The 25,857-nt window shown below is 42.8% G+C and overlaps 2 protein-coding genes across 7 annotated transcripts in view; one reads left to right on the forward strand and one right to left on the reverse strand.

Annotated features, from left to right (window-relative positions):
• The window catches only part of THNSL1 (threonine synthase like 1), a 64,909-nt gene that overhangs the window by 14,305 nt on the left and 24,747 nt on the right, over positions 1–25,857 (forward strand). For 2 of the 6 annotated variants that reach the window (XM_056519312.1, XM_056519316.1), the window contains exon 2: positions 11,663–11,744. The exons of the other annotated variants lie outside the window; for them this stretch is intronic. The gene's annotated coding sequence lies outside the window, so the exon portion shown is untranslated. The remainder of the gene's footprint in view (positions 1–11,662; positions 11,745–25,857) is intronic. 6 annotated transcript variants of the gene reach the window in all.
• Positions 803–21,894, reverse strand: ENKUR (enkurin, TRPC channel interacting protein). The gene is made up of 5 exons (XM_056519319.1): positions 21,668–21,894; positions 14,277–14,422; positions 9,494–9,744; positions 5,342–5,488; positions 803–1,060 (listed from the first exon to the last, which is right to left on the reverse strand). The coding sequence occupies exons 1-5, from the start codon at positions 21,742–21,744 to the stop codon at positions 887–889; spliced, it is 795 nt and encodes a 264-aa protein (XP_056375294.1). The 5' UTR covers positions 21,745–21,894; the 3' UTR covers positions 803–886.

Raw genomic sequence — 25,857 nt, forward strand, 5'->3', positions numbered from 1 at the left:
TTCCTATCTTATATGAAGGATAGTCTTATACTTCTTCCTACCTTATATGAAGGATAGGCTTATACCTATCCCTATCTTATATGAAGGATAGCCTTATGCCTCTTCCTACCTTATATGAAGGATAGCCTTATACCTATCCCTATCTTATATGAAGGATAGTCTTATGCTTATCTCTATCTTAGATAAAGGATAACCTTATGCCTATCCCATGCATGTTTAAACTCCTTCACTGTATTTGCAGCGACCACTTCTGCAGGAAGGCTATTCCATGCATCCACTACTCTCTCAGTAAAGTTATACTTCCTCCTATTACTTTAACCTTTCCCCTCTAATATAAAACTATCTCCTCTTGTGGTAGTTATTTTTTTTTTTTTTTTTTTTTAAATATACTCTCTTTCAGTACTCCTTTTATCCCTGTGCCAAGTCTGCTGCACGTTGTGTCTAAATGGCAAGTGACTGATCCTGTTAACTAATGGGGTCCATTGGGCTCTGCCCTAGTTTTCATTGTTTTGATTACAAGGGTTGGCCTGTGTGCTGCACCAAAAGTGGTGAAAACTCCAGTAAAGGCTCACGTTACATTGTGAATAGTATAGAGCAGTGGTCTCCAACCTGCGGACCTCCAGATGATACAAAACTACAACTCCCAGCATGCACGGACAGCCAACGGCTGTCCGGGCATGCTGGGAGTTGTAGTTTTGCAACATCTGGAGGTCCGCAGGTTGAAGACCACTGGTATAGAGCATAGTTTAGTAAACTTTTAAATAAAAACAAAAACAAAACAGAATGCAAAAATAAAAAAGACAATAAAATATATAATTTATTGTCTCCCACTAGAAAGGCTTGTCTCTCCTCTGTCTGCTATGCACACTGTACACCGAGGGGGGATCTAGTTATTAGAGATGTAGATGATCTTGTGCCTTTCGATCATATCAATATCCCGCTCCAACTGTCTCATTTCGGCTTCCAGCCTCTCTTTGTGCGCCTTTTTGGGGGGAGTATCGATCACAACTGATAGACCCTGATACTCGTGATGAAGTTGATCCCAGTTTTTCTTTATGCCCTATAAACAGAAAAGAAATTCATAAGTCATAATTGACCACACAAAACTGTACATTCGTGGTTCATATAGAAAACACGTCAGCCACGATACCGTGCAGCCATGTTCGCCCAGGACAGCAGTCATCTTAAAGGGGCAAATATTTTTTTTCAAATGAACTGGTGCCAGAAAGTTATACAGATTTGTAAATGACTTCTATTTAAAAATCTAAATCCTTCCAGTACTTATCAGCTGCTGTATACTATAGAGGAAGTTGTGTAGTTCTCTCCAGTCTGACCACAGTGCTCTCTACTGCCTCCTCTGTCCATGTCAGGAACTGCCCAGAGTAGGAGCAAATCTCCACAGTGCTCTGACACAGACAGAGGTGGCAGCAAAGAGCACTGTGGTCAGACAGAGGAGAAGTACCCTCTGGAGCATACAGCAGCTGATAAGTATTAAAAGGGTTAAGATTTTTCAACAGAAGTAATTTACAAATCTGTATAACTTTTTGGCACCAGCTGATTTTAATTTTTCCCCCATCTGGAGTACCCCTTGAACTCTCCTATTAATGGTTATTTCTAGAAATTCTTATTGATGGCCTATTCCCAGGGCTGCAACTGTGCAGCAGAACAAAGTGGTCACAGTGTACGCTGCAGTTATTTCAGTGGAACACCTGATACAGTGTCGTACACATAAACACTGCTCAAATAAATAAAGTGAACACTTAAACAACACAATGTAACTCCAAGTCAATGACTCTTCTGTGAAATCACACTGTCCACTCAAGAAGAACACTGATTGACAATCAATTTCACATGCTGTTGTGCAAATGGAACAGACAACAGGTGGAAATTACAGGCAAGACACCCCCAATAAATGAGTGGTTCGGCAGGTGGTGACCACAGACCACTTCTCAGTTCCTATGCTTCCTGGCTGATGTTTTGGTCACTTTTGAATGCTGGCCGTGCTTTCACTCTAGTGGTAGCATGAGACGGAGTATACAACCCACACAAGTGGCTCAGATAGTGCAGCTCATCCAGGATGGCACATCAATGCAAGCTGTGGCAAGAAGGTTTGCTGTGTCTGTCAGCGTAGTGTCGAGAGAATGGAGGCGCTACCAGAAGACAGACTAGTACATCAGGAAATGTGGAGGAGGCCGTAGGAGCAAGTAGGGGCAACAACCCAGCAGCAGGACCGCTACCTCCGCCTTTGTGCAAGAAGGAGCAGGAGGAGCACTGCCAGAGCCCTGCAAAATAACCTCCAGCAGACCACAAATGTGCATGTGTCCACTAAAACGTTCAGAAACAGACTCCATGAGGGTGGTATGAGGGCCCGACATCCACAGGTGGGGGTTGTGCTTACAGCCCAACACCGTGCAGGACGTTTGGCATTTGCCAGAGAACACAAAGATTGGCAAATTCGTCACTGGCACCCTGTGCTCTTCACAGATGAAAGCAGGTTCACACTGAGCACATGTGACAGACGTGAGTCTGGAGACACCGTGGAGAACGTTCTGCTGCCTGCAACATCCTCCAGCAAGACCGGTTTGGCGATGGGTCAGTAATGGTGTGGGGTGGCATTTCTTTGGGAGCCGCACAGACCTCCAAGTGCTTGCCAGAGGTAGCCTGACTGCCATTAGGTACCGAGATGAGATCCAGACCTAAATCTGATTGAGCACATCTGGGACATCATGTCTTGCTCCATCCCTCAGGTCTGGGAGGACATCCCTCAGGAGACCATCCACCACCTCATCAGGAGCATGTCCAGGCGTTGTAGGGAGGTCATACGGGCACGTGGAGGCCACACACACTACTGAGCCTCATTTTGATTTGTTTTAAGGACATTACATCAAAGTTGGATCAGCCTGTAGTGTGGTTTTACACTTTGATTTTGCGTGTGACTCCATATCCAGACCTCCATGGGTTGATACATTTGATTTCCATTGATAATTTGTGTGATTTTGTTGTCAGAACATTCAACTACGTAAAGACAAAAGTATTTCATACGATTAGTTCATTCATTCAGATCTACGATGTGTTATCTTAGTGTTCCCTTAATTTGAGCAGTGTGTGTAGTCTTTTTTCTGTAGTATCTGACAATCTACATGAGGAAAAGTCCATTCTTGCTGCTGATATGTGATAATACCAGGGGTCAGACCCCTACTAATCACACATTGATGGTCTTTTCTAAGGATGAGCCATCAGTATTAATTCCCATGAAACCAATTTAACATGTGTATGATATAGTGGGGCCATTAAGTGGCTGTCAGACAGCTCTAGTGCTGCACATTGTTGTGGACAGTGTTCGCTCTATACTTCGTCTCATGCTGTTGCTCTTGTTATCTTTCCAGGATGTGCCTATTGGGTGTGCGAATGCTCCCTACCAGCCTCTTGAAGGGCCAGTGTGCATGCAAATCCTTCCTCTATCCTATCAAATTATATCACTTGGTATACCACGCAGACATCCGGACTCCACCTTGCCTAAGCAAAAAGTTCCTAGTGATCCAGTGAAGGTGATTCTGCTACAGTGCATGTCCTTAGCCAGTTTCCTGATTTTGTTCCAGCCTACTCCCTTTTGCCTTGTATGCTACTCCTGTGTATGACCCGGCCTGATTTACTACAAACTCTGACCTGTTTGCCTGTTTCTGACTATGCCCATACGTTGCCAGCCCAAGAGATAAGCTAGTATCCAGACTTGCCTCTACCTGTTTCTTAAGTGTCTCCCACTGGTGTCGCTTAGTCCACTGGGCCTGCCCCCATCACCACAAGGACCACTCTCAGAAGTACGGACCTGGTAGCCTCCTGCAGCATAGATGAAAGGGTGAAACCCTGGGGCTACTTAAAGAGTACCTGTCATCAAAAATACTTTTTATATGCTGTTAATTAATGTATTAGAAACAACTTTCTAATACCATGTAATTTAAAAAAAAAAGTATATTTATATATTTATTTTGACTTGTAAAAACTGACCACTAGGGGTCTCCCTACATGTCCCAGCCACAAATCTCTCATAGAGTTAAGACTCATGCATGAGTCCTAACTCTCATAGTCCAAATCACAGAAAAAAGTTCAAGGTTGGCACTGCCACAGGATAGATCTATGAAGGACTGCGGGGGGCAGGTAATGAGGAGGGCAACATACCAGCAGCATAATATAAAGCAATGGAGATGGTGACAGGTACTCTTTTAACACCGCCCAACCAAAGTTGTTGGGTGGCACAGAGGTTTCACAGCTATTACCAACTACGAAAAACTCATTAGACCTTTGTTTCCCCCAGGACAGCCCAGAGGGATTATTTATTCTAAGGCTAGAGAGACTTGTTGACTTGTAGTTAACCTGGTCAGTTTTTCTTTTGCAGAACCAGTCTACATACCTTATTACATGTCGCATTGACTAATATTAAATGGGCACTGTCACCAACTTTATTTTTTGGTATGTTGTAGTACTTATGTACTACAACATATCTCTAATATACTTTCATTTATTTTTTTTTTTTATTAAAATTGTTTAATTTACATTTGAAAACCGGCCACTAGGGGTCTCCCTCCTAGTGGCCGGCTGCAGCCTGGCATGACGTCACGCCTGAAACAGGACTGATGCGGCCGGGCATCGGTCCTTTTTCATTCAGCCTGCGCTCGCTCCCTGCCTGTCAATCAGACAGGCAGGGAGCGAGCGCATTGGCTCCCCGGCCACTGGCTGGGAGGCCACTCCTCCCGCACATCGCCGCCGCTGCCTCGCCGCCGCCGCTGTCCCAACTCTGCAGTAAGTGTAATGAGGGAACGGGGTATGCGGGAGGGGGGTTTGTGATGGAGGGAACGGGGTATGCGGGGGGGGGCGGTGATGGAGGGAACGGGATATGGCGCAGGGGGGGGGGGGGAGGGAGACGGAGGGGACGGGCTAGCGCCGCATGTAACTAACTAATAGTTTATCTACACAGGGTGCCTCCAGCTGTTTCAATACTACAACTCCCAGCATGCCCTGACAGCCAATAGATGTCAGGGCAAGCTGGGAGTTGTAGTGATGAAACAGCTGGAGGCACCCTGTGTAGATGAACTAAGGGCGGAAGTCCCTCCCAGCAGGCATCAGTGACGTGGTGCCTGCTGGGGAAGGTGAGGGATGCTGGGGATAGTGAGCACACTGCCAGGCAGACAAAAGGCATTTTTAATATAGTAAAAATAAAAATTAAAAGCAGGGAGGGGGTTAGGGATAGATTGGCAATAGGCAGGGACAGAAAAAGCTGGGTCTTTTCAATAAAAATCAGAGCCAAAATAAGTCAAAGAACAACATCAACATAACACATCATTACCTCCAGCACACTCTGCCTCTCCTCTTCAGAAAGCTGCTTCATGGCTCCCATCCTAAGACGTTCCTTCACATAGGCATCATATTCCTCTTGAGCTCTCCGTACTTCTTCATTTCTCTTGGCTAAATACTCAGGTGTAGAACCATAATCCTTCAGTCACAAATAAAATAAGGAATAAAAAGTTGACTGTATATGTTTATCTTCTACGTCTTCTAAAGTGTAATATTTGCTTCACATACTATACAGTTAAAGGGGTATTCCAGGACTTTTTTTTTATTTGACTATGCTACAGGGGCTGTAAAGTTAGTGTAGTTCATGATATAGTGTCTGTACCTGTGTGTGACGGTTTTCTCACAATTCTTCTGTGATTTTCACTTCAATATTTATTTTTAACAGCATACAAAATGACTGTTGTCTCAGATTTTTCCCAGCTTGCAATGCGCTGAGACCTGACATCACTAGTCCGCTGATGACAGGGAGCCTGTCTGCTTCAATGGGTGGAGGGATCGCTTGGTGGGAGAGAGATCAATCTGCAACAGCTGTAGGCACCCTGATTGAAAACCACACTGATTTGAATGGATACAACTCATTTATGTTTCAATGGGTGGAGTAGCTGATGTGTGGGAGGGAGGAAAATGGAATTATGGGATTTGTAGTCAAAAAAAGAAAAGTCAAACAGGAAATACCAGTTCACAAACAGCTAGCCACAGTGTTATGGTGATCTAATGACATAGCCATTTAGCCCCAAGACAAGCGCAGATCCTTCCTAAGCATGTCCATTACTGTCTGCCAGGTACGTACTAAAATCACCTTATGGTGGAGAACCCCTTTAAGGTAAAAATCCACATCTGGGGGAACAAATTTTTTTTATAAATTACAACTACAAAAAAAAAAATTAATAAATTACAACTACAAAAAAAAAAGAAATTACAACTAGGCTAAGTTTCCACTTGTTTTTTTTCCTGGCAGTTTTTGGAATAATACCACTGCAGTTTTTAAGCCAAAGCCAGAAGTGTATTCAAAAGGAACAGGACATATATTGGATGGACTTACACATCTCCTCCATTATGGATCCACTTCTGACGTTGGCTCAAAAACAAAAAAAAAACAAGTAGAGACTTAGCCCTATGCAAATTTTTATTTGGTTCTAAGAAGAATATAATAAATTCCCATTTCTATTGAAAGAACTGTCAGCAGAGACACCTTAGAATGACTGTCTGTCAACACATCAATTATCTGAGCAAACTATTTTTATTATTGTGAATGTGAATCTTAAAAGGAGTACTCCGCCCCTAGACATCTTATCCCCTATCCAAAGGATAGGGGATAAGATGTCAGATCGTCGAGGTCCCGCTGCTGGGGACCCCTGGGATTGCCGCTGCGGCACCACGCTATCATTACTGCACAGAGCGAGTTCGCTCTTCGCGTAATGACGGGCAGTACAGGGGCCGGAGCATCATTATGTCACGGCTCTGCCCCTTGTGATGTCACGGCCCGCCCCCTCAATACAAGTCTATGGGAGGGGGCGTGGCTGTCATCACAACCCCTGCCATAGACTTGCATTAAGGGGTCGGGCCATGATGTCACAAGGGGCGGAGCCATAACATCACTCTGCTCCGTCCCCTGTATCGCCCATCATTACGCACAGAGCGAACTCGCTCTGTGCAGTAATGATAGCACGTTGCCGCAGCGGCGGGACCCCGGAGATCTGACATCCTATCCCCTATCCTTTGGATAGGGGATAAGATGTCTAGGGGCGGAGTACCCCTTAAAATATTACGATTTCCCAGCCGGGGCCTACGTGTGTATGACATCACACCACATACCCTCCATTCATTTCTGTAGGAGGGGGCGTGACAGCTGTCACCTTTGGATAGGGGATAAGACGTCTAAGGGTGGAGTACCCCTTTAATCAACACCTATGTAGAGAAAGAGAGGTGCGGTTCCCCTTGAGCAACTAATCAAATTGCTTTTTTTTTTTTTATTAAGGCCTCTAAAAGAAGCAATCTGATTGGTTGCTCAAGGGAAATGCACCACTCTTCCTCTGCATAGGTCTGGATAAATCTCCCTATTTTGTTGTTTGGCCGTTATTTTTTCTCCCATATACTCTAAAGGAAAAATTCCAACGTTTTCAAAAAAAATAAATAAATAACGCCATACCCATGCAGCAATTTTTGGAAAACTATTCCTGAAAGTCCTAAAAGCTCTACAAAGGATGAGAAAATTCCAAAAGAAAAAAATGCCACTTGGATCTGGCATGTCATACTTCCCTACTTACTCCCAACTGATCAGGTACAGTTAGACAAGGAGAAGGATAACACCCAATGTTCAATAACGAAGGAAGTATTTACTAAAAGTGACTAGTCAGGAGAGTCCTTATTGTAGTAGGTCTTCTATTGTGAGATTCCTTTAACGTGAAGTAAGCTATTTGCTCCAGGGTTATATTAAGTTTTCAATGTCGTTGCAACTCAATTACTTTTTTTATGCAAGACTTTTATCCTTTGTAAATCAAAAGTTGGCCATACACATTAAAGTCAGACAAATTTTCTGATTTCGGCTATATCCGCTGACCATCTATTTCCTGCCAAACAGTTTAACTATGCAGCAGGGATACAACATATGCCTCACTGCTGGGTATACAGGTGCAGGGAGCAATGACAGGAGTCCCTTTTCCTTAAATTTATGGCACCACAGAAACTACACACCAAGCAGGAATTATACACTGTATGTCTCCTGCTCAGTGAACACTTGCAGGGTCAGAGCATGGGTCAGAGTGTAATTGGCATCACACACAGCATTGCCTTTTACCTATGGGTGGAACGCGATCACTGGGCTGGGCACTTTGCGGTAGGCCCAGTAAATATGTATTGAGTAGTAGGCATACAATATATGTAAGTGCAAGAGCAAGGACTCTTGTCTTTAACAGATGTTCCTGCTCCTGTACAGATTCAGTCAAAGCAAATTGGACAAATCAAAAAAAATTTTTTTTGCTTAATTCAGAACAAATTAGATCAGTTTCAAATCAATTCACTCATTTCTACTTTTGATGGAAAGCTTTAAAGGGGTTCTCGCACAAAAGGTGACTTTAGTACTTACCTGCCAGACAGTAATGGACATGCTCATCAAGGACACATGCTTGTGTTGGTGGTAAATGGCCACCATAACGCTGATGCTTTATTTGTGTGAACTGACTATTTCCTGTTTCTGTTTCCTCCCTCCAACAATCCCCAGTATCCAGGTGGGAAGTGACTATTCTCCCTCCTACACATCAGTCACCCCACCCATTGCAGCACAGCTAGGCTTGCTTCCATGTGTGCTGTACTTGAAACTACAATTCCCTCCAACCCTGTGGAGAATGATCTCCTCCCCCCCAGCAGTCGCTCCCCCATTAAAGCTCAGCCACGCTCCCTTTCAACACACTGACTAGTGATGTATTATTATCTCAGGCAGCAATGCAACCTGGAAGACAACCGGGACAACACTCATTTTGTATGCTGATAAAAATAAACATCAGGGCAAAACTCACATAAGAATTCCGAGACCAGCCTTCAAACACAGGTACAGACACTATATGATGAACTACAGTAACTTTACAGCCCCTGTAGCACAGTCAAATAAAAAGAATTCCAGAATACCCCTTTAACATGATGTGTACAGAGCTTTAGCCTTAAGCTGCTACTCAAAAAAGCCTTGATCGAAATTCTAATGATAGATATTGATGGCGCATCATCAGGATGAAGGGGCTGCAGTGCTTAGTATTGTTTGGATCACACATAGATGGTAAATCCTTAGAATATACTATCAATATCTATGATTAATATGAAGATTCTTGGACAGCTGGAATTGGGCACATTGTGAATTATCTAATTTTGCTTTTTGACAAACAAAACAAAAGACAATGCATTAACTTTTTACACTAAAATTAGAGCCATTAACAATAGGTAATTGACATGTTTAGTGCATGCTATATCTATGCATTAGGCAGAATGTCATGTGGAGCTCGTATATTGACCTATACATCGGTGGGAGTGCTTTGTATGTATAGGTAGCTGTCACTTGAGAAGATTGATACCAGCCTTTTATTAATGCAGTGTATAAATTATGTACTCTTTCCTGTTATGTTAAGAGTCTGTGTGGCCTAGACAGCAATATTACCTTCTTTTTGATGTACTTAGGAACAAGTCCAGAGGTATCCAGGAGATGTTTATCTCCTTTCTTTGTGTCCACATAGATGGGCTGTGGTTTCTTAGGCACAGCCATTACAGCTTCGGCTACATTGGTCGTGATGAAACTTTTGTTAGTTTGCACTCCCATGAGTGGCTGCTCTGTCCTGTGTGGTACTGAAGGGCGCTTCTCTTCTGCCAAGCACCGGGGAGGCCTACCTGTGGAATCATACAAAGCACTCTCTTGTTGTTAACAAGAGAGCAGAGCATTTAAGTCATGATGGATTTCCTATGCCTTGGATCTTGACGTTGAGCACAGAAGTAGCGGCTGTATTTGCACCCTTATAATAAAATAGTGTGGCCCATATATCAGAGTCTAAATGGTGGCTCCTTTCCCATGCCCTATCTGCCATTCAACAGCACCAGAAGATGTACCAAGCTCGTACACCTTCATGACTCCATTAAACGAGTTACGAAAAAAAATGCTGTTTTGTAATCCCCAGTGAATTTTCCAAGATATTGCTGTTTTTTATGTGTTAAAGGGGAAATCCGGTACTTAAAGGGGTACTCTGGTGGAAAACATTATTATTATTATTATTTTTTTTTTTTAATCAACTAATCAACTGGTGCCAAAAAGTTAAACATATCTGTAAATTACTTCTATTAAAAAATCTTAATCCTTCCAGTACTTATAAGCAAATGTTTTTCAATTTCTGGAAAACCCCTTTAAGCAGCTGTGTAGTACTGGTCAGAAATACAGTGCAGTGATTTTTAAAGCTGGACATCTATATTATGTGTTATACATGTTAGAGAAGAGAGGGGTATAACCTGTGATTACAGCCGGACATCTATATTATGTGTTATACATGTTAGAGAAGAGAGGGGTATAACATGTGATGTAGGGGTGCGTCGGTGGAAAACTTTATTTTTTATTTTATTTTTTTAAATCAACTGGTGCCAGAAAGTTAACAGATTTGTAAATTACTTCTATTAAAATTACAGTATATACTACAGAGGAAATTCTTTTCTTTTTGGATTTCTTTTCTGTCACGACCACAGTGCTCTCTGCTGACACCTCCGTCCAGAGCAGCATATGTTTGCTATGGGGATTTTCTCCTGCTCTGGACAGATCCTGACATGGACAGAGGTGTCAGTAGAGAGCACTGTGGACAGACAGAAGTCCAAAAAGAAAAGAATTTCCTCTGTAGTATACAGCCGCTAATAAGTACTGGAAGGATCAAGATTTTTCAATAGAAGTAATTTACAAATCTGTTTAACTTTCTGGCACCAGTTGATTAAAAAAAAGGTTTTCCACCAGAGTACTCCTTTAACAATTAATCCCCCCGCATCCAGGCTCTTCCCATGCACAGAGCGGTGGCCAACACGCCCCTTCCATGCATCTTTGTGGGAGTGCTGGAGATAAATGAGTACAGCAATCGTGTATCTCTGGCTCTCCCATAGAGATGCATGGAGGGGGCGTGTCAACCACCGCTTTGTGTGGATAAGTTGTTAAGTACCGGAGTTCCGTTAAATGTAATGAATCTTTTTAGAGATTTAACATTTAACTGGTAACACCACCTACTATTTGAGAGTTCTCTCCTTTACAGCATTCGCCTTAATAAATGTGCTGAGAAGGATATATATCTTCAGTTTCTCTGCTTTCCAATCAGCTTGGTCATATTTGCAATGTGGTGGGATCAATGTGCAGAATCTGCAGTTTGTTCTCTGCTTGTCAGAGGAGATGCTGAGCAAAAGCGATTTACCACCTCTGACAAGCAGAGAGGATACAGCATAAGAGCTTTATTAGTGAAGGCAGCAAGATGGATGTGCCACTTCACACCAGAGGATGGACTACTTTGCATGTAGTTTGAAAGGGATTATCAGTATAGAAGTGTACAGAGAATGTTGAGTGGCATGGCTCTGTCTCTTGCCCACAATTCAGCAAAGGCATAATATTACTATGTAGTAGAAAGAAAAAAGTAGTCCGGTGCAGTGAAATTATTGATTAGAGTCCTGCTACCATCATAGGAGAAAACAGCACAACAAGTTTCGCGCACAACGGCACTTCCTCTGGCCCGTACGGGCCCGAGGAAGTGCCGTTGTGCGAGAAACTTGTTGCCGCCCCTGTGTAACGCTCCCGCCCCACCTGTATCATCTACAGCTCCCTGTGTTTCTGTCCTGTGAATAGAAGTTATCTGTTGCTTGAAAGAATTAAGCTTGAACTTTCTGCATTGAAGTCAGCGGTGAGTGCATTATCTTCATACTTCTTCTGTGTTCCAATAATATTACTATGTGTACACTATGGCCCTCATTTACTATTGCAAACCCGACATGTTTTGTAGGGTTGTGCGCCAGATTCTGTCCGCGCTAGAATTTGCGCCAGAAATTCTGTCTGGGTCAGAATTTGTGTTCGAATTGAAAAAAAAAAAACAGACAAACTCTCCATTTTGCTAAGAAAACCCGAAAAAGGGGCTTGGCTGTAAGGAAAAGGGGGCGTGGTCACTTAAAGGGGCGTGTTCCCGACTAAGGTTTCCACAGAAAATGTAGTGGATTTGAAATGAGGGAAACTCTACAGATCAGAGCATGTGTAAAAAAAAAAGCAAAGTGTGGGGAAAGTGGAAAATGTAGGGAAACCTTAGTAAATACCGTGGAAAATAAATTGTAGGGAATTAAAACCCACAAAGAGACCTACACAACACTCTTAGTAAATAAGGGCCAGTTTGTATGCCATTACTGTGCAGACTAGGAGCATTCATGAGATAACCCCATTAAGGGTACGTTACGCTGCGGATCCGCCGCCGATGGGCTGAAGGACTGCTATATGCTGCCTTTACATGTGTCTGCTCGGAGCAGCAATACGCCGCTACAAGCAGACACGCTGAAGCGATGTACGAGTCACTGCGCATGCGCGGTTTACTAGCACACATTGCCGCTCCCCCTGCTCTATGAGCTAGGCCAAGAGCTGCTGCGATGTGCAAGTGTATTGCACATTGCAGTGTGTCTGCTCGTAGAGGCGTATTGCCGCTCCGAGAAGGCACCTGTAAAGGCAGCATACAGCGTTCCTTCAGCAGCAGATCCGCAGTGTAATAGGTGCTGGGGATCCCCTCGTGTGAACGTACCTTAAGGGTGTATTCGCACGTACAGAATTCTGTGCATGTTTGATGAGCAGGATTTGAAGCTATAGATTTGGAGCTGTGTTCAGTCCTTTAGTTTACACTTAAGTCTTCAGCATAAAATCTGCAGCTTAAAATCTCACACATCAAATATTTACAGGATACTGTATGTGGGAGTGAACCCTTAGAAGTTAATTGAGCCTTCCAGGGACAGCTGAATGAATGGACAAGGAAGGGTGGGGAACCAACAAATGTATACTCTATGGGGGATATTTATTAAAGGATTTAGACAGTTTTTTTCTGTCTAAATTTGTCGCACAGAAAGTCGCAGTCTAAATATGTGCGACTTTCTTGCAACTTTTGCTCTAGAAGATTTTTAGAACATGATGCATTCTAGTCCATTTTAGATTGAAATGCATTGGAAAATGCATTGGTGCTGAATTTATCAAAAGCGACTTTTCAGCCACAAGTCGCATCGGCTGAAAGTACGCCAAAATGTCAGACCATGCTGGAGCAGGTTTAAATACAGTCTAAAGCATCGATCACGATGTCTGTGTGCAGAATTTATCAAGCACCTTGTGACTTTTGATAAATTAGGCGCACAATAGACCGGCCTAACCCTCTGTAGTTTGGTCTATATTGATGCAGGACATAGACAACTTTGATAAATATCCCCCATATCCCTAAATGTGCTATCAGAAGGGGCCCTTTGCTGAATAGTTATGGAAGTTTGGTGAGTGACAATCAAACTAGTATTGTAGCTGTCACGATTCGGCTTACAGGTAGTGGATCCTCTGTGTCAGCGAGGGATTGTCGTGGACCGTGCCGGTGGACCGGTTCTAAGATGCTACTGGTATTCACCAGAGCCCGCCGCAAAGCGGGATGGTCTTGCTGCGGCGGTAGCAACCAGGTCGTATCCACTAGCAACGGCTCAACCTCGCTGACTGCTGAGAAGGCGTGGGACAGAAGGACTAGGCAGAGACTAGGTCAGACGAAGCAGAAGGTCGGGGCAGGCGGCAAGGTTCGTAGTCAATATGGCAATAGCAGGAGGTCAGGAACACAGTATGGACAAACACAGTAATAGCTTTCTCTAGGCACTAAGGCAACAAGATCCGGCAAGGGAGTGCAGGGGAAGTGAGCATAAGTAGGGCCAGGAACAGGTGCAGCAATCAAGGTGATTGGGCCAGGCACCATCATTGGTGCACTGGCCCTTTAAATCTCAGAGCGCTGGCGCGCGTGCACCCTAGAGAGCGGAGCCGCGCGCGCCAGAGCATGACAGCCGGGGACCGGGACAGGTAAGTGACCTGGGGTGCGATTCGCGAGCGGGAGCGTCCCGCTATGCGAATCGCATCCCCGCCAGCCATGTCAGTGCAGCGCTCCCGGTCAGCGGGTCTGACCGGGGCGCTGCAGGGAGAGAAACGCCGCGAGCGCTTCGGGGAGGAGCAGGGACCCGGAGCGCTCGGCGTAACAGTAGCATTGATGGTGCACAGGGCTTGGACAAGGTACGGATGTTCAGAAGTACAAAAAGTATATATTTGTTACAATAAATGGCGCCTCTCTTGTCCATGGGTGATGTCTGGTACCATACCTAGACAATAGACAGCAATATGCGAATAGAGACTAAACTAAGCTCACTACCTTCCGATGTGTATAGTCACTTACTTTCTGCCAGGGTGGCTTCTTTGGTGTGCTTGTGTAGAAACTCTTTAGGCGAGGGCACATCTACTTTTGGAGGACCCATTGTTTTGCGGGCTGCTTTATTTTTGGTCTCTTCGATCTTCACAGACTCACTGAATGTTGAAACATATCTGAACACAAACATAAATGGTAGAATTAAATATTTTCAATATAATTAAAGTTAGTGAAACCCTCCTTTTGCCTTCAGTCTGCTTTTGTTGACTACTGCGCATGCGCCGCTCCCAGGGTACACCTGGTGATCACTTTTTACTCAATTTTTTACTGGAATGTGCCGTGACTAAAACTCTTTTAATACCCAGGAATATTCCGCACACGTCAATACCAAATATATATAGATTTTTTATAGATTTCTTTTACAAACCATTTTTTTGAATGACTATTTTAAATCTCCCTAGGGGACTTTTATAAGCAATACCTAAATTGCTTATACATTCAGGCTCTTAAGTGCCGTAATCCCTACTGATCATGACACTTAAGTGGTTAATAGTGATAGCATCCATCACTCACTGTCTATGTAGCTTGTTTCATAGACCTCCTTAACAGGCATGATGTAAATGTTTGTTATGTGTGGTTTACTACCAGGCGGTCATGTTGTACTGTGTAATATATATATATATAGGGATGTCCCAATACAATTTCTGTAATACCGAGTATGAGTACCGATACTTTTTTTAAGTACTCGCCGATACCAATTAACGATACTTTTTTCAATATTACGTGAAAGGTTTTTTTTAAGTTTTTTTTTTTTATGGGAAAAGGTTTTTTTTTTTTAGTTTTTATTAGAGGAAGGACTTTTTTTATATATATAATTTTTTAAAAATTTTATTTAAACTTTTTGAAAGGGGGGTAATTAAAACTTTTTTTTTAGGGAAGGGGTTAATTATGATTTTTTCCCCCACTATGCAATCTGTATATGGTACATAGGTACATAGTTGAAAAAAGACATACGTCTATCAAGTCCAACCAAGGGATTGAAGGGAAGGGTTTGGTGGGATGAAGAGGAAGGGATATGATTTTATATTTCTGCATAAGCATTAATGTTATTTTGTTCCAGGAATCTATCTAACCCTATAGTCAAAATAATAGCTTATACCTCTAGGACCTCACCAACCTTGGTGCATAATGATAGGAGTGGAAATAAATTTAAATATAAACAGCGTTACTCATAAAAATTTTTTTTTATTAAATATAAATAAAATATATATTATGAACAAATTTACACATTTAATTGGCACTGTTAGATGATAATCTCACTGGGCCCTAGTGGGGTATCAAAAAATTGTTAGAATGAATATTAAGATGGATAATGTCCAATAATCTAGTATTCCAGTGTGTATGAAGAAAAAGTAAATCCGCAAACGAAAACAAGCCCGAAAACAAGTTTTCGTTTGCGGATTTACGGACTTTTTCTTCATACACACTGGAATACTAGATTATTGGACATTATCCATCTTAATATTCATTCCAACAATTTTTTGATACCCCACTAGGGCCCAGTGAGATTATCATCTAACAGTGCCAATTAAATGTGTAAATTTGTTCATAATATGTATTTTATTTATATTTAATAAAAAAAAAAATTTATGAGTATCGCTGTTATATTTACATTTATTTCCACTCCTATCATTATGCACCAAGGTTGGTGAGGTCCTAGAGGTATAAGCTATTATTTTTACTATATTTCTATTTTGCTGCCGGTGGGGTCCGGCTATAGCTTTAATTACCTCGGTCCTTCTGCTGTGAGCTGCACCTTATTTTAAATTATCTATCTAACCCCGTTTAAAGTTTCCAACTGTTCCTGCTGTGACCAGTTCCTAAATATCCATAGCATAGCATTGATCAGTGTTATTGATGCTCCTTTACTACTGCCTGCCATGGCTGGCTGCAGTAAAGTAGCAACGATCGGAGGGCACGGAGCACGGTAAGGGACCTCTGGCCGTCCTCTAAGCTGATCGGGACACCGTGATTTCACTGTGGTGATCCCGATCAGTGTCCCTAAACTAATCGGCAATTAATTTCAGGACTTATAGATGCCGTGATCAACTTTGATCACGGCATCTAAAAGGTTAATGCCGGATATCACCACAATCGGAGCATTAGTCCCAGCTTCCGGCTATGAGGTGTGCTCAGCTGCTGAGAGCGCTGCATTGCTCGGCAGGGTGCACAGGGCACTTCTGTGATACCTGCCGGCCGGAGTCCCGCCAGCAGGAATCGAATTAGAGAACAGGGACATTTGCACAAGTACAAGTACTCATGCAAATGTCCAGTATCTATCTCAAAACCAGTATATAGGGACATTTATATATATATATATATATATATATATATATATATATATACACATACATATATATACAGGAAGGGTGAATAATAGTACAAGCTGTGCTGCTGCTGGTGATCAAGTTAGAAAAAAAAGGAATCACCTTGCGTAATTTATTTCATTTTTGGGAGCAAAACAGCATACCGGTATATACAGTGATCCCTCAACTTACAATGGCCTCAACATACAATAGTTTCAACATACAATGGTCTTCTGGAACATTGTAACTTGAAACCAGAGTCAACATACAATGCTATGGAATCTGTGAAACGTATCAATGGCTGAATGGATATTTCACTGGTAAAACCTGTGTATTCCTAAAGTGTATGCACTGACTGGTGTCTGGTAGCGCCCCCTACAGTACAGGGAGGTATTACATGTTCTGTACTCTTTACCTGTATTACTGAAGTGCATGCACTGACTGGTGTCTGGTAGCGCCCCCTACAGTACAGGGAGGTATTACATGTTCTGTACTCTTTACCTGTACCAGGGTTAGCTGCTCCTTTGGACACCAGGTGAGGGCGGCTCCATTTCCCTTTTTTTAGGACATTGTGTGTTCTGTATAGGACCCTGAAGAAGCTTCTGTCCTCTACATAGACCAGTGTTTCCCAAAGAGGGTGCCTCCAGCTGTTGCAAAACTACAACTCCCAGCATGTCCGGACAGCCTTTGGCTGTCCGGGCATGCTGGGAGTTGTAGTTTTGCAACAGCTGGAGGCACCCTCTTCGGGAAACACTGACATAGACAGTGATTTACAGCTCCCAGCAGATCTTTCTTACTTTTATATATAAGGATTTGCTTTATCTATATTAGTTATCTACTTATTTTTCTTTAATCCTCATTTTTTCCTATTTTTGGATGACATTTTGGGGCTTCAGAACCAATTACCAGGTTTCCATAGAGTTATGGTCTCAGCAAACAATGGTCTCAACATACAATAGTCGTCCTGGAACCAATTAATATTGTAACTTGAGGGACCACTGTGTGTGTATATATATATATATATATATATATATATATATATATATATATATATATATATATATATATATATACACACATATGTGTATATTTATTGCAGAGACATGAGGTTGCTTTCATGAAGGTTTTTTTTTTTCATTTGTTGTGTTTTAAAAATCACTTTTGAAAAGCCGCATACTTTTTTTTTTTTAACTGCGAATTGCTGTGATTTAGGGATTCAGTTATCTTACATTCTTACATTGTTGTTGGATTCCGCTATTCAGAGTTCTGTCGGCAATCCGGCCAGAAGGACGGGAGATTAGTGGAGAAAAAAATTGTGCAAGCGCTATTTTTATTTTTTACTCTGCTAAATTCCTGTTAAATTATCGGATCACTGATGGACCCCATGCAAGTGAATAGGGTCCGTCGCGACCCGATAGTAGCCATTTGCATCCGACCCGTTTTAGGGTCTGAACGACTCAAAAAAAAAAAAAGAAAAGCCGATCGGACTCTTAACGGGTTGGATGCGAACGGCGATGTGAATGTAGCCTTTCCAGTCCTTCACTTGTAAAACAAAAAAATATAAAAATAAAAAATGCGCTAGAAATTTACCTTAAAAAACTTTTTTATATATATCAACTGGCTCCAGAAAGATTTGTAAATTACTTCTATTAAAAAATCTTAATCCTTTCAGTACTTATGAGCTTCTGAAGTTAAGGTTGTTCTTTTCTGTCTAAATCCTCTCTGATGACACCTGTCTCGGGAAACGCCCAGTTTAGAAGAGGTTTGCTATGGGGATTTGCTTCTAAACTGGGCGGTTCCCGAGACACGTGTCATTAGAGAGGATTTAGACAGAAAAGAACAACCTTAACCCCTTAAGGACTCAGGGTTTCAGTTTTTGCACTTTCGTTTTTTCCTCCTCACCTTTTAAAAATCATAACCCTTTCAATTTTCCACCTAAAAATCCATATTATGGCTTATTTTTTGCGTCGCCAATTCTACTTTGCAGTGACATTAGTCATTTTACCCAAAAATGCACGGCGAAACGGAAAAAAAAATCATTGTGCGACAAAATCGAAGAAAAAACGCCATTTTGTAAATTTTGTGGGCTTCCGTTTCTACGTAGTACATTTTTCGGTAAAAATTACACCTTGTCATTATTCTGTAGGTCCATACGGTTAAAATGATACCCTACTTATATAGGTTTGATTTTGTCGCACTTCTGGAAAAAATCATAACTACATGCAGGAAAATTTATACGTTTAAAAATGTCATCTTCTGACCCCTATAACTTTTTTATTTTTCCACATACAGGGCGGTATGGGGACTCATTTTTTGTGCCGTGATCTGAAGTTTTTATCAGTATGATTTTTGTTTTGATCGGACTTTTTGATCACTTTTTATTCATTTTTTAATGGCATAAAAAGTGACGAAAAATGCGCTTTTTTGGACTTTGGAATTTTTTTGCGCGTACGCCATTGGCCGTGCGGTTTAATGAATGATATATTTTTATAGTTCGGACATTTATGCACGCGGCGATACCACATATGTTTATTTATTTACACTGTTTTATTTCTTTTATGGGAAAAGGGGGGTGATTCAAACTTTTATTAGGGAAGGGGTTAAATGACCTTTATTAACACTTTTTTTTTGCAATGTTATAGGTCCCATAGGGACCTATAACACTGCACACACTGATCTCCTATGCTGATCACTGGCGTGTATTAACACGCCTGTGATCAGCATTATCGGCGCTTGACTGCTCCTGCCTGGATCTCAGCCACGGAGCAGTCATTCGCCAATCGGACACCGAGGAGGCAGGTAAGGGCCCTCCCGGTGTCCTGTAAGCTGTTCGGGAAGCAGCGATTTCACCGCGGCGGTCCCGAACAGCTCGACTGAGCAGCCGGGTCACTTTCACTTTAGAAGCGGCCGCCGCTTCTAAAGGGTTAATACCGCACATTGCCGCGATCGGCAATGTGTGGTATTAGCCGCGGGTCCCGGCCGTTGATGAGCGCCTGGACCGACGCGATATGACGCGGGATCGCGGCGCGATCCCGCTTCATATCGCGGGAGCCGGCGCAGGACGTAAATATATGTCCTGTGTCGTTAAGGGGTTAAAGGAGATGTCCGGTGCTCCCTTTTCTTATTTTATCCGTTCCGGGCTGAAAAATAAAAGAAAACAAATTTTCTCTTACCTGCCTAGGCTTCAGTACAGGTGTTCGGTCCCCGGGCTGTATTCTTCTTACTTCCTGTTAGCCCGCCACGTCACACGGAGCTTCAGCCTATCACCGGCCGCAGCGATGTTCCGCCTCGGCCAGTGATAGGCTGAAGCTCCGTGTGACGTGCCGGGCTAACAGGAAGTAAGAAGAATACAGCCCGGGGACCGAACACCTGTACGGGAGCACCAGGGGAGCGTAGGCAGGCAAGAGAAAGCTTATTTTCTTTTTTTTTGCAGCCCGGAACGGATACAATAAGAAAAGTGAGCACCGGACATGTCCTTAAACTTCAGAAGCTCATAAGTACTCAAAGGATTAAGATTTTTTAATAGAAGTAATTTACAAATCTGAATTCGGGTAGAAAAACATACATGGTGCACATCTAAAATCTTGCACAATGATCTGATTGCTTCTCAGCATAATATCAAAAACTAACAGGTTGTTAGTAACATTTTTGATCAAAAAGTACAAGCCCACTCGCCACGTCAAGGCCACCTATTTAGAGTGGGTCCCTAACGTCCCTAGCATAAAATGGAGCAGCACCGAGCGGCGACCACCACCGCCGCGACACCAATGCCCACAGGGGGGAACGACCCACCGGCAGAGCGGCCCCAATGCCACTCAAACCAGTCTATGGGCCACACCCCCCCGCAGACACGGCGCCACGGCAGCAACGGACACCGCACAGCACCACACCAGTGTGAACAAGGTGTAATGGCTCACTTACCATGCTCTCCCAGTCAGACTGGGAGGCTGCTAGGAAAGAAATGAACCATGTGTAGATAACTACTACTTATATAGGGTTGGGCTGAGGGGGTGGGGAAGAGTGCAGACAACATGTTCAAACAAAAAAAAAAGAGGGGATAGAAATCACAGTGTGAATTCGGGTAGAAAAACAGACATGGTGCACATCTAAAATCTGGTGTGGTGCTGTGCGGTGTCCGTTGCTGCCGTGGCGCCGTGTCTGCGGGGGGTGCGGCCCATAGACTGGTTTGAGTGGAATTGGGGCCGCTCTGCCGGTGGGTCGTTCCCCCCTGTGCGCATTGGTGTCGCGGCGGTGGTGGTCGCCGCTCGGTGCTGCGCCATTTTATGCTGGGGACGTTAGGGACCCACTCTAAATAGGTGGCCTTGACGTGGCGAGTGGGCTTGTACTTTTTGATCAAAAATGTTACTAACAACCTGTTAGTCTTTGATATTATGCTGAGAAGCAATCAGATCATTATACTAGATTGTAGATGTGCACCATGTCTGTTTTCTACCCTAATTTACAAATCTGTTTAACTTTCTGGAGCCAGTTGATATATATAGATATAAAAAAAAAGTTTTTTCCTGGATAACCCCTTTAAATAAATAACTGAACAATAAATCAATAAATAAAATAAATAAATAAGCCTTAGGCTATGTTCCAGTGTTTCCTATCCAGGGGGCCTCCAGTTGTTGAAAAAATACAACTCCCAGCATGCCTGGACAGCCAACAGCTGTCTGGACATGCTGGGAGTTGTAGTTTTGCAACAGCTGGAGGCCCCCTGGATGGGAAACATGGCTATGTTCACATAGTATATTCTAAGGCAGTGTTCCCCAATCTGAGGCTCTCTTGTCTATCAGGGCATGCTGGGAGTTGTAGTTCTGTAACAACAAGAGAGCTACAGGTTTGAGAACACTGCTGTGATCAGGTCTGGGCATGCTGGGAGTTGTAGATTAGCAACAGCTGGAGGAACCCTGGTTGGGAAACACTGTCAGAAGGTCGTGCTAGGGGAAAATCCCCAATTACATTTAGTCATTTTTACTATTTTTTCCTTTTGCTTTGTAAATTAAGAGTAAACCTGAATTGTTTCCTACGGGGGATAAAGTCCGCACTCACCGGGGGGGCCGGGCTGCTCTGACCTCCTCTGTGGGGATGAGGTTATAGATATTCTCGGGGGGATTCATGGTCTTCATCTTAGGATCCGGCTCCGGTGATCTCCGGTCAGTGCGGGATCTCCTGGGATCACTACACAGCAAGTCCGCTCTGCTCTGTTGTCTCTACCGGCACCATGGCAACCGTTACCACTCAGCTGTTAGCCTTCATTGCTTCCCCTGGTGTTTCTTTTTTTCAAGTAGCTTTATTTACACTGTTTAATGTACAAAACCTGCAGGGACTTCTAGAAAGTTTCCATTTATAAAATGATTCTATCTTTATCATATCTATCTATCTATTTAATATCTATCTATCCATCTATTTCATATCTGTCTAATATCTATCTATTTCATATCTATCTCTCTATCTATCTCATATCTATCTATCTATCTATCTATCTATCTCATATCTTTCTAATACCTATCTATATTCTATCTATCTATCTATCTAATATCTTTCTATCTCATATCTATCTACCTATCTATCTACCTATCTATCTATCTATCTATCTATCTCATATCTATCTGTCTATCTATCTCATCTCTATATACCTCACTTTGGGGGAAATTTATCATTCACTTTAATGTTCTAAAAGTCCCTGCAAATTTTGGACAATTTTTGGTAGAACATCTTTCAAAGTTGTCTATTGTTTGGTGCCAGGGGATGCTAAACTACAACTACTCCCATCATGGGACACAGTATGTCCCATGATGTTAGTAGTTGTAGTATCGCAGCACTGAGGGATGGCACTTGCACATCCCCCGGCTGCGGGACACTTTTGGGACTTTTGGAACTACAACTCCCATAATGGACAGACTCTGTCCATGATCTGAGTTATAGTCCAGGGGCTGAGGGGCAGATCGCAGCGGGTCATTCTCTTGAGACCCGCTGTGATCCGCATTTATTAACTTAACAAGCAGGAGGCACATGCTGCTCCACTGCGCTCCCCACCGACTCTAGGCGGGGAATACTGTATACGCTGTCATAATTCATAATCCCCGCCGCTGGGAGACGGGAACTACCAATCAGAGTTTCTGTCTCTCGGCAGCGGGTCTCAGGAGAATGACCCGCTGCGATCTGCCCCTCAGCGACTGGACTATAACTCCCATCATGGACGGAGTCTGTCCATGATAGGAGTAGTAGTCCTAAAAGTACCAAAAAGTTCAGCAGCCGGGGGATGTGCAAGTGCCAACCCTCAACATACTCTGTCCCATGATGGGAGTAGTAGTCCAAGGGCAGAGGGATAGATCGAAAGGGGTCTCACTCCTGAGACCCCTGCTTCCTTTTCTGCTCCTCCCACCTAGTGATGATGTAATTAGGGTCAGAACTACACAGTCCAGGCCTGAAGCCAGAATGATAAGTATGGCTCTGTTCTCATTATGCATTTTGCATAATGGGAACAGAGCCTTTCTGGCAGTGTGCTCCCAAACAGGGAGACTCCAGCTGTTGCTTAACTACAGCCCCCCCCCCCCCCCATGATGGGAATTGTTCAGGAACACACTGCAGTATGTACGCTCTCGATAGGGGGACAGTGACCAGCGTGTTTTTAATTGAAATAAAAGGGTTAATGAGGGCTGTGGGGGAGTATCTGGCTGATACTGAAAATAGGGGAACCCTATGCATTTTTTTAAAAAGTTTTTTTAAAAATAAATAAATAAAATACGTGTGTGGTTCACCATATTTTCAGTATCAGCCAGATACCAGCAAAGCAGCAACAGCCTGACATTACCAGGGTGGGATAGGACCATTGTTACTGGCTCTCTCCAGCCTAAATAACGCCAGCCTGTTACCGCCTAGGCCCAGGAGCACCATTTTTGATGCTTTGGGCCTGTTGGTACAAGCTCTTCCAGGCACCCCGGTACCGGGGTAATAATTGGGGTTAGCGGAAGCTGTTTTTGGGGCTAACACTAAGCCCTGGCTTAGTAATGGATCCCGTCTACAAGATGGCATCCACTACTAAGCCAGAAAATTCAACTATAAAAAAACACGACACAATGAAATTTTCTTTTTATTTAAAAAAAACAATCCCCCACAGCCCTCGCCAACCCTTTTATTGACATTAAAAAATGCATTCACGTATCTGAATTGAGAAGAAAAAAATACAAAAAAAGGTTAGTCCATTTTTGCGCTTTGCCCTGGGGAGTGCGCCCATACTGCATTATGTTCCTAAACAGGGAGCCTCCAAATGTTGACATCTGCCTACTGTATCCTGTATATGCAGTCATCTATAGACGGCTGTATATACAGGATAGCGCACAAAGATTTAACCCAGAACTGCTCAGCAGCAGCGTGGGTTAACTCTTTCCTTGCTGGGCTCCTGTATAGTATACACAGGTACACTATACCTACACTATACAGCCGGCGGAGGTAAGTAGTGATGCTCTGCACCCTGTATATGTATATACCATACAGCCGGCGGACTTAAGTAGTGATGCTCTGCACCCTGTATATGTATATACTATACATCACTCCTCACCTCCTTACACCTGCCGGGCGGGGCTGGGCGCTCTGCATCTGACCCATGGAGTGGTACCTTAAGGCATTGAAATAATTGCCACAGGATACAAAAATGACTGTTTCCTCACAGCAGGAAAAATGCAAGAAAAAAACGGAAGAAAAATCGGTGACAGTTTTTCTGGCGTTTTTGCTGGTGGACAAAAAACCTCAATGGAATCCAAGCCTCAAAGCAATAGAACAAAATCCCTGTGAGGTGCAGCTCAGGTGTACAAATAGAACTGTGTGGAGATTTAGAACTTTGCACAAAACTTATCATGTGGCTTGCACAAGCATGGTAAATTTGGTACAATTGCACCAAATTTAGACCAACCAAAACGATCTACAAAAAACATCTAACTACACCAACATTGATTAATGTCCCTCTTTATGTTTACCTATCTATCAATCTATTTCCTATCTATTTTTCTATCTCATATGTATCCATCAATATATATATTTTTTTTAATCTCTATAGCTAAGTGCAAAAAAAGTAATCTATTCCAAACAAAAAGAGCTATTTTGGATGCTTACTTTTTGTACACAATAAATCACCTTTATCTTCGAAAAAAATATCTATATAAAAAATAAATTTCGGAAATCATGAATAAAATCCTGAATTTTTTTAATCTCCATTTGACATATATAACATATATATTATAAAGTAATCCTGAAATCATGGCAGTTCTGATTCTGGCCATTAGGCCCGATATGTTGTCAGAGAGCATGCCCAAAAATTGTTCCCATTCTAGTGAATACGGTCTGCGCCAGTCTATTGTGTTATGGGAATTGCTGAAAAGTATATCACCAAGCGCTGTGGAAATCAGCTTTGGTAAGATGGCTGCCCCAATAATAATGTACTAAAAATAATAAAAATAGTCAGAAAATAGAAACAAAAACAAAAAATGTGTCTCACTTTCTGGTTTAAGGGTGTATTCACACATACAGTATACTGCGCATATTTGATTTGCAGGATTTGAAGCTGCAGATTTCAATGTAACCTAAATGACTGAACACGGTTTCAAATACTGCGCAGTATACTGTACATGTGAGTATGTGGTGTCGTATGAGGGTAATGTGCAAATTAATCTTTTCGTGATGCCAGGGCATGGTTAGCCTATTTAGCACCCAGGGTTGAGCCAGCTTCTCCTGGGCCAGGCACGGGGCAATAAGTACTCCACCGCAAGGTTATGGAAAAACTGACTTTACTGAGGAAGGATAGATGATAAAATCCGTTACAGCTCAGATTGGTATAAAGAGAGGTGCAGGGTGAACCTTGGAAGCTTATCAGCTTGCTGGGACTTGTAGTTGATTGTGCTGTAACATAGTAACATAGTTCATAAGGTTGAAAAAATACCAGAGTCCATCAAGTTCATCCTGTATCCCTGCTGAGTCCCTACTGAGTTGATCCAGAGGAAGGGAAAAAACCTTCATACTAGAGGTAAAAATTCCTTCCCGACTCCAAATATGGCATCAGAATAAATCCCTGGATCAACAATCTGTCCCTATAAATCTAGTACACATAACCAGCGATATTATTACTCTCCAAAAATGCATCCAGACCCCTTTTGAACTCTTTTACCGAGTTCACCATGACCACCTCCTCTGGGAGAGAATTCCACAGTCTCACTGCTCTTACAGTAAAGAACCCCCGTCTGTGC

This window comes from Hyla sarda, chromosome 5 (genome assembly GCF_029499605.1).
Source record: "Hyla sarda isolate aHylSar1 chromosome 5, aHylSar1.hap1, whole genome shotgun sequence".
Taxonomy (NCBI): Eukaryota; Metazoa; Chordata; class Amphibia; order Anura; family Hylidae; genus Hyla; species Hyla sarda.